A 14852-nucleotide genomic window follows, 5' to 3' on the forward strand; every position below is an offset into this window, starting at 1 on the left:
TAGTCTGGTGCCATGTTTGCGCAATGAATGTAAGCATTCATTAAACTGTAATTGGAAACTTAAAACATGACCAAGATGGTGACATTGTGATAAAGGTCTATACCTTGAGTTTCTAAATACCTACGATTTTTTTATTCCTTTGTAAATGTATATGTATACAGTAAAATTAAACCTGAGAAAATTTCATTTCAAAAGTAGGTTGCGTTTGTGAGATATTTGCGAAACTATGGCACAAATTTGCCATGCAGAAAACGAAATATAGTGGAATAAACAATGTGAGAAGTGTTACCGCCCCGCAGTAATCTTCCAATGTTTTATTTTTGGGAGATAAAAAGTTATATCTTTCTTCATAACCGCAGTACTTTAATAATAATAATAATAATAATAATGGAAATCTGTATAGTACCTTTCCATGAAAACATGCTCCTGGTCGCTGAACTACTAAAAGAAGACCTAATTTACAACCATACAGTTAAAACACCCACAAGAAAATACAGTTAACATGTAATAAATGCAGAATTTGTACACAACAATCAATAACATTAACAATGCCTTAGTGCTGCTTAACCACCGCAGTCTCCGCTTATATGGTCAATAAATTGCATGTGATTCTGATGGCCCTTAGTGCAGTTTTTTCGTGGTTGTAGCAATGCCATGAGATTTGGCCAAGATTATCTCAAACGACTTGTTTCTCTCTAGCAGCATCTGTCTTCTCTTTTCATTGTACTAGATTTCTGTCCAATGATGATTCTCGTAAGTTGCCTTATAAAAATGATGATAATATATTTATCCTTTTATCTATTTTCAGCAACGACTGAAAGCTCAGGAATCATTGAAGAAGATGGCTTTGGAGATCGCCCAAATGGAAGCGGATCTTGACGGTGACTCTGAAAAGCACCTAGGTCACAAAGTTTACCCCGAGGTTGAAGATCAAGTCGAGATGGAAGAAGATTCTGTGGTGGATGATCAGGGTATTCAAAGACAGCCGTCAGAAACAGAAGATCCGAAAAAGATGTTGGACATGAACGATGGTGACAGTAACTGCAGTGATGACATCACTCACGATGGTGACAGTAACTGCAGTGACGACATCACTCACAAAGACGACGGCAACACTCCGGCCAACCTTTTCACTCCTGCTGACCTTTTCACTCCTGCTGACCTTTGCACTCCTGCTGACCTTTGCTCCCAGAAGGACTTATACTCTTCAAGTAACCATGACTCCAGCAAAGCGCACAGCATCAAAGCAATTGCTGATTCATACGTACCAGCATCACTTGGGGACAGAGGTCAATCACCTCAAAGGTCATTCAGGAGGCCAAAACCAGTCATCTCCGATGATGAATCAGACTCCGATGAAGAGATCACTGAAATCACTAGATGGGAAATAAATGTTGTAAATTCCTCGCCTTGTCGACCATCAAGAAGTCAGTTAGAGATTCCTGGTGTGACTACGTACGGTAGCGACTCGGACATCAGTGAGCCTGAGGAGGACCCTGATATTCCAAGTGGAAGCCCTCGATCTCCCTCACCACCACCAGACCTGTCTCAGTCCACAGCCAGGAGAGCTTCCCTGGCCAACCTTCCAGAGAGCATCAAAGAAGTCAGCCGTCTGGCCGCAAAGTTCAGATCTGGAGGAAGCAGAGCTGCTGATGATTCCATCCCTCGAGGGAAGGCTCGCTCTAAGAACCGGAGCAAGAGCAGGGCCTCAGAGGGAAGGTCCTGGATGCACATCGAAGACCCCTCTGATGATGACGACTACAACTCATCACCAAGACGATCCAAGAGTGCTGCACATCAGAAGTCGAGATCTGTTCCAGAGCGGCAGACATTTGGATGGAAAAGTAAGACACTCGAGATGAAGTCAGCAAAGGACAGAAGCCTGCCCCGGTCATCTGAGGTTGTAAAGAACAACACCCCTATGAGAAAGTCTAGACAGCCAGGTCAACCATTACTCAATAGCAGGAGGAATTTATACCATTCAAACCAGAGGGATGTTCATTTGACTAGAAGAGGTGATCTGGATCAAGATGGACCATCTGGGAGGGACCAGGTAGACGGCACAGGTAACAATGAGCGAGATGAGAGTCCAGAGGAAAGATCTTTAAGTCCAGTCATCGGCCGAAGTCATCACACCACCCCTGGTGCTAAGAAGAGTAAACCGATATCGTTTGTTTCAACAGGACTAAATCGACAAGACATGGTAAGAGAAACAATTAATCCTATCCCTCTTCATCCATTTAAAATCCATCTGCATGCCTTGTTTGATTATTTTGGATTGAGGACTGCACTGGTAACTGATAACGCTTTATATATGATCAGACATACCACCATAATCAGAGTCCAACAGTTTGGGTGTTGACTTACTGTTTGGTGTTGGACTGAGGACTGCACTAGTAAACTGATCATGCTTTACATGGGATCAGGCATACTACCATAATCAGAGTCCAACCGTTTGGATGTTGAGGTACTTTATAATGATGGACTGAAGATTGAGCTAGTAAACTATTATAAATGCTGTGTATGGATCAGACATACCACCAGAGGTCAACAATTTGGATTTGAGTTACTGAATGGTGTTTTGGTTTTGTGGGGAAGAAACGGTTAATCAAGGGAGTTCCCCAAATTGCCTGTAGCTGTTTGCCTGTACATTTTCCATGTCATATCAAATAATAGTTTCAAGGCAGATTTTCAAGGGTCATATATTTGTCTACAGTATAAAAAAATTAGAGACATTATCACTCAAGAGTGATCAGTTTTAAGAATACCAGTACATCTTTACAGTAAAGGTATAGCAAAAACAAATATGAGACTGCATATTTCAGAAGCAGAGCTTGTAGGCAATGGTCACTTGTCCCTAGAGACATGCATTTTATTGAGACAAAGAATATCGCATAGTTTTTGGCCTGTATCACCAAGGGGTTATTATTCTAGGCAAGAAATTTGTCATTAAAGTATGTGTTCCTTAACTTTGTATTTCTTCATTTTTTTTTTTTTTTTAATTTTATGTAGAAGGACGTTGAGCAACTTGCCAAGATCTTTGGCTGCTGTTTTGCTAGCACCTTCAACGCCTGCACAACTCACGTCATCGTCAACACTGGTAAAGAAATCACAGACCACCCTACACTTAACTTACTTATGCAACCTGCTGGGATTTCCTAAACTTGTTCAGGCACACAGATGGGATTTTCTCTTATTGAGGGCTGGGGGAGGGGGGGGGTTTGGTGAATGTTATTGTTACAATGAAACAATGGAGTATTCACAGTGTCCGTAAAAGTTTTGCTTGCATACACGTCTTCAGGCGTACCGACAAGTATTTAAGTCAGTTTTCCTCCTTCCTAGTGCAGCTTTCATGATTGAAGATAGTCGCACTGCCAGACATACAGGGGCGAGAACCTTCCCTCTGCGCTAAGTGTGTACTGGGGGGTCTTTTACAAGCATTGATAGTTTTATAGCAACACACAGCACCTATGGCTTAACGTCCCATCTGAAGGGACAAAGCAATGTTAAGCGTCTTGCTTGAGGACACCACAAGTGCCATGACCGTGACTCAAACCCATACTCTGCCGATCAGATGAAGCAGAGGTTAAGTTTGGTGCTCCTATCCGCTCGGCCAAGACACTTCCAGTTGGTTTACGAAATATTGAATTAATTTATTCTGTGTTTCATGTACAGATGAGAAAATGGTTTGCGAGAGGACTCTGAAATACTTCCAAGGTATTGCTTCTAGAGCGTGGGTCGTCAGCTTTAAATGTAAGTACAGTAGCACCAAAACCCTTATTAAAGGAACGTTACACAATCGGTAAGAAACAAAAATCGTGAAGATCAAAGATTTACATCAAACTTACACGGTCTGATAATGATGATAGTTGAAAACATCCCTTGAAATATTTCTGTCTGAAATGTCATATTTGATGAGAAATGAATCATCTAACTTCGCATTTGGAGTTAACGCTCAGTGAGCGTTTTATTCATTTTAATTTTGGCATCGATGCATTGCACTATTTGTTATCGGTTTTTCACTTTTCTCCCGTGACCCAGATGGCCGATCGATCTTAAACTTCTACAGGTTTGTCAGTTTATGTATATGGTGGATTACATAAAGTGCTTACCACTGCCAGCAACTGTTTTGTTAGCAAAAACCTGTAATGTTCCTTTAAGTATCAACAGTGGTCCATTGGCTAGACTGCATGACTTGCAATCACAAGGTTGTGGGCTCAAATCCTGCCAAGCTAACCACTGATTTCACAATGACAAGAATAAGTATTGTCGTCTAGTTACTGAATTACAACTTCTTGATTTGTGCAGTTCATAATCATAGGCAATGTTCCTTACAACAACTAAATCTCTTGCATAAATGCAGGGGATTAGATGTTGCCAGCTGGTTGTCTTTATCCCATTGTGGTTGTTTGCCAACTTCCCTTTGACGGGAAGATCATCTAAACAAAACAAGCAAACAAACAAACAATGAGATGGATGGATTTTCATCTTTGGGAGGGCAAGGCCATTTTGAAAGTGGGCACTCCCCTTGGAAAATCTTAAAGTCTATTGTAACACTTTGGAGGGGCACCAAGGCCAAGACCAGGGCCTCTGTGGCCTCCTTAAAATTCCAGGCCTGTTACCGTTACCTCCATCTCATTATTCATGTCAGAGTTTGACAATTGTTTTTTTTTAAAGGCACTGGGCGTGACACTATTGGTAGTTACTCAAAATCATTTTTTGCATAACAACTGCCTTGATAACAAGCAATGGAGAGCTGTTGATAGTATAAAACATTGTGAGAAACGGCTCCCTCTGAAGTAACATAGTTTTCAAGAAAGAAAAAATTGTCCACTTAAATATTTGAATTTGATTTTGAGACCTCAGAACTATTTGTTGAGGTCCCGAAATCAAGCATCTGAAAGCGCACAACTTTGTGTGACAAGGGTGTTTTTTTCTACATTATTATCTCTCAACTTCGACGACCAATTGAGTTCACATTTTCACAGGTTTGTTATTTTATGAATATGTTGAGATACACTAGGGTAGAAGACTGATCTTTGATAATTACCAATAGTATCCAGTGTCTTTAACCATCATCCCTATCTCATGTCTGTTTCTAGGGGTCTCAGCCTGCCTCAAGACGGAAGAGCTCCTTTCTGAAGAACCTTTTGAGGTGCGAGGAGACGTGGTCAACGGTTCTTCTCATAAGGGACCAAGACGAGCCAGACTATCCAAGCCTCCGTATCCACTACATAAATATGATGTTTGCTGCGTTGGTCCATTCACAGGCCTCAATAAAGGTAAGCACTTCTGGATTGGAAATCATGTCAAACAACGTAATTTATAAACTCCTTGCCAACACGCAGTGCACTCACCCGTGTCTATCCTGTTAAAATCGGTAAAATGGATGATATAAATATCAATAGACCCCAGTGCATAGCGCAAAACGCTACAGGTAAACTGAGGTCACGCTCAAACCCAAATCATTTAAAGCAGTCATGTTTGGTAATTGTCAAAGACCAGTATTCTCATTTGGTGTGTCCCAACATAATTATGCATAAAATAACAAGCCTGTGAAAGTTTGGGCTCAGGTGGTCATTGAAGTTGCAAGAGAATAAAGACAGAAACAACACCATTGTTGCACTACTTGATGTGTATAAAAAGGGTCATTCGATTTCGTTTTATGATCAGTCAAATGTAATTTTGCATCGTTTGATTTAACAAAATATTCATTTAATTGAACAATTCATTAAAGCAGCATTCAAATTCGGAGACGCTTCTTGAGGCGTGTGTGTCACGAGAAAGAACGACGATACGCTAAATTGGACAGAGTGCTAAACGACTTAAATCGAAATTGAATGGCCAAATTCTGAATTTGAAATGCAGTAACAACCGGAGAGGCAAAACAGCTTTAATTAAAACGCATGAAAATGAAAGTGACTGCTCATTTGCCAAATTTGCCAGAGAAAACCTATAATAATAATATTTATTGTTTTTTTGTTTTTTTTCTAGAGCAACTAGTCTCGCTTGTGGAGCTGATGGGGGCAAGCACTGTCCAACATCCCTCCTTATTTCCTTACAACGAGGGACGTAAATCCATCATTGTTGCCCAGGCTGATGCCAGGGACTTATCCTATGATTATGACGGTGAGTAATGTTGTCTTTGACCTTGTCCAGTGAGGGGAACTTTCTAAATTGACTACTCAAGCCTGGTTCATACTTTCTGCGAATGCGATACAAATTGTTATGCACAAATTTGCAATGAATAATTTGCAGCAGTTGAAATTTGCTCAACTCCTGCAAAACATGTGCCGCAAATACAGCCCTGTAATGTCAAAATTCGCTTTACATTTGCATTTAAATTTAAACTGGGCTTTAAACTTTGAATTTGTTGAGTGAGGTTTATTCAAGTGGACAATACCCTATTGAATGGAGATCATTAAAGGCAGTGGACACTATTGGTAAATTCTCAAAATAATTGTTAGCACAAAAACTTACTTGATTACGAGTAATGGGGAGCTGTTGAGAGTATAAAACATTGTGAGAAACGGCTCCCTCTGAAGTAAAGTAGTTTTCGAGAAAGAGCTAATTTTCCACGAATTTGATTTCGAGACCTCAAAATTAGATTTTGAGGTCTCGAAATCAAGCATAAAAGCACACAACTTCGTGTGACAAGGGCGTTTTTTCCCCCATAATTCTCTCACAACTTCGCTGACCAATTGAACTCCAGTTTTCACAGGTTTGTTATTTTACGCATATGCTGAGATACACCAAGTGAGAAGGCTGGTCTTTGACAATTACCAATAGTGTCCAGTGTCTATAACCCTTTAAGAGACAATTCATTTCTGTTTAATCTTTACAAAATTACAAGACATTGCTAACAAATTGTCATTTCTCAAATCAATTTTGTTTCTTAGTAAAAGAACCCCTGTGCCACTGTTCCTTATTTATTTCCCAGAGCCACATATCATTACTGAATAACAGAAAATAAAATAAAGAACAAAGTTGAAGGAAATTTAATATGTTGTTATTGATAACACCTCGTAAATGATCACTCCACCAATAGACCGTATTGAATATGACGTCACCGTTCAAATGGCTGACCTACAAGATGGTGTCTGTGAGCGTGTGTGTGTGTATGTGCGTGCTTGTGCCGTAGAAATCAAACCGGGAACGCTGCATGCTTTGTGTTTCTTTGACGGGCATACGGTTTGCCCTACAAGATGGCGACTTTCATAGCAAAAAAGGGGTTATTCAATAAGGTCTATTGTTGTGGTTCTGAAAAGAAGTGGTAGATTAACAACTCAACGTTACGATCAGTATGCTCTTGATTTCAGCATTGAGACAACAAGGTGTTTATTATTGTAGCTTGTTTCATTTTCATTTTCCAGCTTTATACCGGAAGTTCCGAGTTCCCATCATTTCCAGAGAGTGGATTCTTGACATCATAGCAACTTACAAGATTCAACCAATGGCAGACTACCTTCTATCATCAATCGGGACTGCTCAGCCAATCATAGACCTTGACAGTGGAAATAATTGAATAAATTACTTCCCACCAATGGCAGACTTGCAGAAGCTACTTTAAGCCAATCAGAAACATAACAATTAACATAGAGAGGCTCACATTAAACTTGCTTGAAGAGTCATTCAAATCCAGCCAATTGCAGAGCAGCATTTTTTGTACTCTCATCCAACTGAAGTCTTTTGAAAGTAGGAATAACTGAAGTGGAACATTTTGTTTGCTACAAGTCTTCTTCATGAAAGAAGCATCATTTACAAAAATGGTTTTTAAAATGTACTGAAAAGGCAAAATTTGAAAATATTCCAATAAAGAATTTACTTTTGTGCGTAAGATTTGAAGACTAGGTGGTGTTATTTGTGAGAATTAAACTATGTTACAGAGACGACATTTAATGGAAAGTGATGTGTCTTTTAAAAGAACCTGAGGTTCGAGAAAATCATGGCGTTTCAAACAGCGTGACTGTTGTCAGGAAAACTTTTGCTCATCACATTAGGAATAAATATCTACTTTCCAAATAAAATTTTGTATAAAATAAATACAAAACAATGTTTTATTAAATTTTTGCATTTTCCCTCATAACTCAATTTACATGTAATTTTTACCTTTAAAATTTGTTAGTGTTTTACAACGCGATGTATAGCTGACTTATGAAAATCAACTTAACTAATTTTTATATTATTTGTTTTTGTTTTATACCTTTGTATAATTCGTATAATATGTGGAGAAAAACTTGCTTTATGAAATAGAAAAGTGTAAAGTAAAGAATTGCGGGAAAATGTTGATGTAGATAAATTGAAGAAATGTATTCCAATAATACTGTGAAAAGTACGTAAAGGACCAATTAAAACAAATTTAATTAACTAGAAAAAGTCTTTCATTGTCATATATTATAGTCTCGCCACAGATACTTAAAGGCAGTGGACACTATTGGTAATATTGTCAAAGACTAGCCTTCACAGTTGGGGTATCTCCACATATGCATAAAATAACAAACCTGTGAAAATTTGAGCTCAATCGGTCTTCGAACTTGCGAGATAATAATGAAAGAAAAAAGCACCCATGTCACACGAAGTTGTGTGCGTTTAGATGGTTGATTTCGAGACCTCAAGTTCTAAATCTGAGGTCTCGAAATCAAATTCAGGGAAAATTACTTCTTTCTCGAAAACTACAACACTTCAGAGGGAGCCGTTTCTCACAATGTTTTATACCATCAACCTCTCCCCATTACTCGTCACCAAGAAAGGTTTTAAGCTAAAAATTATTTTTTAGTAATTACCAATAGTGTCCACTGCCTTTAATAGAGGAAGGGGAATGGTAAAATAAGTCTCTAAACTGGTGCAAGTCTCTAAACTGGTGCAAAATAGCCATTGTTTGGGCAAAATTTGTCAACACAAAAACATCAGATGAAATCATTCTGAGAAAGACATAGGGTTTAAATGTCATTCTTTACAACAATCAAACCTTGTCCAGAAAATCAAGAAAGATGTCCTGATTTTGTCAATTTATTTTTACTCTTTCAACATGAAGTATAAATTTGGGTGTTTATCGGTAGATAGGCCCTATAACAAGTTTGTATGAAGGCAAGAAAATGCTCCAGTATACATTTACAATTTCCTCATAGGGTGCCCTTAACCAAGGAGGAAATGCCTTGGTGCCCTTGCCTTTCAAAAACCAAGCATACAGGCCTAAAACTGTATCTGAAAACCTTTTAAAAAAAATGCAATAGCTGACTGGCTGTTACAACCAAAATAAGGGCACAATGTGTTGACATACTGAAAATTTAGCCTGGTTTGTTAGTATTTTTTTCCTCAAGATTCACACAATTATTATTTGTCCAAATTGTCAGAGGTTCATTGTATTATTGTTGATCATACACAACATGAACACTATCTGGTACTATTTTATGTCAGTTCTTCCAATCCTGCATAAAGCAGTGGACGCTATAGGTAATTACTCAACAAAATTGTCAGCATCAACATTTACTTGGTAACGAGCAATGGAGAGCTGTTGATAGTATAAAACACTGTGAGGTAACTAGTAACGTAGTTTTTGAGAGGAAAAAAAAACCATTACCGTACACACTAACATTCATTTCGAGACCTCACTGATGAGACCCTCAGCTGAGGTCTCAAATCAAGCACACAACTTCGTGCGACAAGGGATTTCTTTATTCCATTAATTTCTCGCAACTTCGAAGACTATTGAGTTCAAATGTTCACAGGTTTGCTATCTTAGTGCCCAGCTAAGTGTATTTTAATACTTCTCACTACATTTCCTTTTAGCCTCTATTTGCACCTGGTAACTTAGAATAATCCAAGATCCCTACACCGTTTCTATAAATCTATTTTAAAGCCCGGTCCAACGAGAGAAAACAAATCAAAACTACTTTTCCAGAAAGTTAGAATTAAATATTTAATTTTCACAAGGCATGGTGACTGAAAAGCAGAAAAAAATGCCAGTGATCACTCATCGTAACCCCTCAGGCAAATCACATTATTTTTTTCTCTTGAATTTTACAAACAATGCTGTGAATCCAGCACAGGTGTTTATCACATTCAATACTATAGCTCTTGATTTAGTTGTGAGACAGAATTAGCTTTATCACGGAACAAAGGAAATCCCAAATATGGAAAAGTAATCATTATTTTAGAACTTCAACCGGAAGTTGTGTTTTTTTCTCAAGCCACATGACGCATCCAAAGTCACGCTTATGATAATTCTTTTGTCGCATTTGCGAAACTTTTGTTTTGATCATTGATGAACCTGAATTCAAGCGCATGTACGGCAAATTCAGTTCATTAAAATTAATGTTTGCCTTTTGAAAAATTAAGTTGTTTTAATGTTATCAAAATACATGTCAATGTTGGTTGTGTATGAATTTTGGCCTAGCTTGTAGTTAAGAGTAGGCCTAATTAAAGTAGTCAACAATCAGGAGGGCTAGGACTGCGCAGTTCTTTTCAGAACTGATGAGAAGTCTCAATAGCAATAGTTTGATAATGGTTGGCGGCGCGGCCCCCTGCAAGAAAAGACGGGACAATGCCAAGTAAAGATTTTTAAAAGCTTACTTTTAATTCTACTATGGGTGCGTTCGTTTAGCTTCCCTGGGTCGACCCCGTGTGTGGCGGTTTTTTTTCTTCCAGGACGAACGTGTGCAAATAATTACCCACGGTTGTCCTGGAAAAAAAAACTTCACACACCGGGGTCGACCCAGGGAAGCTAAACGAACGCACCCATAGTAGAATTAAAAGTAAGCTTTTAAAAATCTTTACTTGGCATTATCCCGTCTTTTCTTGCAGGGGGCCGCGCCGTCAACCATTATCAAACTATTGCTTAGCAATAGGTTACTAGCCAAACTACTGCACAATTACCTACCATTGCTGTGACTGTAGGCATATTCCACGCTAAGCAGAATTTCCTGCTAAACAGCTTTATGAGAGTGGGCCGCTAGTTCTTCAACTCGTGCACTTTTTACCGGGAGATCTTCCAACCGGGGAGGGACCTATTAACTATAAAAGGAAGGCCAGCGGAACTGGCATCATCAACTGCATGATATCCGGCCTTGTGCTCTGTTCTTTTGCGGTCCTAAAATGATGACAATTTTTTTTTCGATTTCAATACGAAACTCGCACGCCTTTATTTAATTACTTTATCATGAACGTGACTTTGGTATGATGAATGAACCTATACTGTAAAAGTTCAATGGGTGATGGGGACCACTCAGTCTCATTGTTTGATTGCCATAGCAATTAAAATGCAATCTCTTCTCATAATGCGCAAAGATCTTCCCAAAAATAAGAGCCCTTAAAAGGCAGTGGACACTATTGATAATTACTCAAAATAATTATTAGCATAAAACCTTTCTTGGTGACGAGTAATGGAGAGAGGTTGATGGTATAAAACATTGTGAGAAACAGCTCCCTCTGAAGTGCCATAGTTTTCGAGAAAGAAGTAATTTTCCACGAATTTGATTTCACGACCTCAAGTTTAGAACTTGAGGTCTCGAAATCAACCATCTGAACACACAGAACTTCATTATTATCTCGCAAGTTCAATGACCGATTGAGCTCAAATTTTCACAGGTTTGTTATTTTATGCATATATGTTGAGAGACACAAATTGTGGAGGCTAGTCTTTGACAATTATCAATAGTGTCCACTGGCTTTAAGCCAACTTGCCTACTTATGTAAATACAGTGACACAACCATCAATCAGTCACTAATACAATAACATTTCCACATTCACATGGATGCATCATCCTAAGAGCCGAGGCTCGTCAAACTAACTTCAAAGGCCCCCCACCCACTAAAAAAATAATTCAAAAAATAAAAAAAATAAAATAAAGAACGAAAACAAAAGGGGTAACAACAACAACAACACGGTTAAAGACACACGCTCGTCAAAGTACCAACGATAATCATTCTTGCCACGCACAGTCACCTTTCACACCGAGTGCGACGAGCTGAGGGCGCTGTCTAAAAATAGGTACGTGCTGAAGCAATGGCACGGGTCGATCGCGTGTGTCTGTGTCTACCGCTTTTCTGTTCGAGCAAACCTCGTACAGGGGATCGGGGCGGCAGCGCAGGCCGCGCGGGTACGGGTGTGCTGTGCGTTTTGGACGGCGCAATAAAATGGCCACGAAGAGGAAGAGGGGAGGACCAGGAAGTTACCTGGGCATATCGGAATCTGAAAGCAAAAGAAGGAGATCTGAGCTAAATAGAGATTATCAGAAGAAAGGACACAGGGTTAATCTAGCTGATGCGAATGATGAGTTCCAATCAATGCGAGAGAAGTGTCAATTCAAGCAATCAAAACCGGCCGAGTTTGTCAAACATCTGATGACTGTACACAAGAAATACTGCCATGACTGTCCGCGGTCTTGCTTACCTACAACTACTAGTGAGCCTACTAGTAGCAGTAGTATGCCTATACCTTCTACGTCTACTTGTGGTCAAAACCAGAGTGTACGACCAGTTTATTCACCAAGAAGGTAGGCTATAAATCAAGTAAACTATGGAGGTTATAGTGAACTAATGATGATATTAGGGTACATGCCTTACCTTTAGTTTAACCATACGTGTCATAGAATTCCTTTAATGAATGAGTGGATTGTATTTCATTGAAGCAAAATAAATTAAAAGAGATAAACAAATTAGATCACAAATCAGTCAATCAATCAATCAACCAGCTGGTAGGGTTACCGGTAGCTATTGAGGAAGAGTCGTCAACCTCGGAGATCTGTGCTCGATTTTCAATTAAAGGCAGTGGGCACTATTGGTAATTACTCAAAATAATTATTAGCATAAAACCTTTCTTGGTGACAAGTAATGGGGAGAGGTTGGTGGTATAAAACATTGTGAGAAACAGCTCCCTCTGAATTGCCTTAGTTTTGGAGAAAGAAGTAATTTTCCACGAATTTGATTTCGAGACCTCAAGTTTAGAACTTGAGGTCTCGAAATCAACCATCTAAACGCATACAACTTCGTGTGACAAGGGTGTTTTCTTCTTTCATTATTATCTCGCAACTTTGATGACCGATTGAGCTCAAATTTTCACAGGTTTGTTATTTTATGCATATGTTGAGAAACACCAACTGTGAAGGCTAGTCTTTGACAATTATTACCAAAAGTGTCCACTGCCTTTAATGCTGTATTTTAAATTTGAGTTATAATCTATAAAAATAGATTTACCATACTGTTCATTTAGAAATTTGACACCTGTCTCTCTAGTTAATTGAATTTCAAGTTTATGAGCTTAAATGCTCTTGTTGAACCTGCATTAAGAAGGAAAACTGCAGGAAAACTGTGTGTGCAAAAACAAAAATTAATTAATAATAATAGCCACTCGAACAATGAGGGCCGAATTGTCTTGTACCTATACTCCTCTACGTGTTCTTTGCATACGGTGCGCATATGGTACCTGGCGATAATGCCGTATTTACAACATGGAGGACGTCGAAGTGTCAACGCAGCGCGGGAATCTTGAGGGTGCCGAAGCCCCCGACATGCCCGAGAAGAACGGAGAAGAGGAGGTTGCAAGTCAGGAAAATGCAGCAACGGAAGAGGACCCTTATAAGCCCAAGCTCCCCTTTGGGTCGGGCCGGCCCCGTAACACATCGACACAGAGGAAGCAAGCAGTAGATCGCAAAAAGGCAAATAGACTAGCACAGGCACAACGTGCCACTGCAAAGAAGTATCTAAAACACACTGCAGGGGAACATGCCGAAAGATGGGCCACAATGAGGGATAAATTGATGGTCTTCCAGGATGTTCCCGTGCCACAGATGGACCCCATGTTCTCAGGAATGTTGCTCGATAGGTAAGACCTCTAAATGAAACGGCTTACCCCCCTTCCCCAATGAATTTATTAGTAAAGGAAACATGGGCTTGTGAACAATCATTGGACACTGTGTGTATAAAGCATGGACTGGAAGGGAGTCTTCCTCCATGATTAAAGTACTGACTAAGCGATCAGGAACTTTACACCACCTAAGACTAAACCAGGCAAACCTAGTACCTACGCGGCCAACTAATTACAGCTGACTATAGTATGGTATTTTATAGCATCAACCAATTGCAACATTGTTCTCTCTGTCCATGTACGTTCATGCAATGGACCCCCATTTTATGGCATTACTACCTATTAAGGCCAAACCGCAGTTTACAAATGTTGTAGGCCTGGAATTTGACCACTCTGAGAGCAGAGGCCGTTTTAATTTGCAAAGGTCACTTACATCTATTACATATATGCATAATATGTAAATTTTGATGTTTTCTTTTCTATGTACTTATTATTTTTGTGTAATTTTTACTGTGATTTTTATGTAATGCGCCCTCGAATAGGCTGGTCCCGGAGAGAGCTCAATATAAATTCAACAAATTACTATTACATTTGTATAATCTACATGTATAGGAAGTGTAAACAGTCAGAACATCATTATTGATCTTTGTTAACCATCTCTTTGTTTTAACGATGCTTTGAGAATTATCCATTTTGATAAACCTTTTGTTTCAAAATCAGCTTAATTTTTGTCATATTTTAGTCGCCCCTGGTGACTAAAATTGAACCACACACACTTTCACATGCACCATATTAACCACGTTTCGTCATCACATCTCTTTGCTACGAATTGCCATCTTCTGATTTAATACCACATCATATGTATGATCCTTGTCATCATGTATTTGCCACACCATTGTCAGCATAGTTAGGTACAACAATAAACATCTTAAAGTCGTTGAAGTCAACATGTATGTTGTGCGTCTCATTTTCTGAGCATTATTATTTAATGAACCGTCGCCCATCTGTAGCAATTTGGAGGCTACAGGAACTTCTACCAAAACAAAAG

General features: G+C 39.1%; 1 protein-coding gene across 1 annotated transcript in view; it reads left to right on the top strand.

Moving 5' to 3' along the window:
* LOC117300038 overlaps positions 1 to 8337 on the top strand; it is a 29739-nt gene extending 21402 nt beyond the window's left edge. The window contains exons 10-15 of the mRNA XM_033783696.1: positions 809 to 2203; positions 3013 to 3100; positions 3676 to 3753; positions 5103 to 5282; positions 5995 to 6129; positions 7374 to 8337. Of these exons, the coding sequence (XP_033639587.1) occupies positions 809 to 2203; positions 3013 to 3100; positions 3676 to 3753; positions 5103 to 5282; positions 5995 to 6129; positions 7374 to 7525 (2028 nt within the window). The 3' untranslated portion in view covers positions 7526 to 8337. The remainder of the gene's footprint in view (positions 1 to 808; positions 2204 to 3012; positions 3101 to 3675; positions 3754 to 5102; positions 5283 to 5994; positions 6130 to 7373) is intronic.
* The last annotated feature ends 6515 nt before the right edge of the window (positions 8338 to 14852 follow it).

The sequence above is a fragment of the Asterias rubens genome, chromosome 15, assembly GCF_902459465.1.
Source record: "Asterias rubens chromosome 15, eAstRub1.3, whole genome shotgun sequence".
In the NCBI taxonomy this organism is placed as follows: Eukaryota; Metazoa; Echinodermata; class Asteroidea; order Forcipulatida; family Asteriidae; genus Asterias; species Asterias rubens.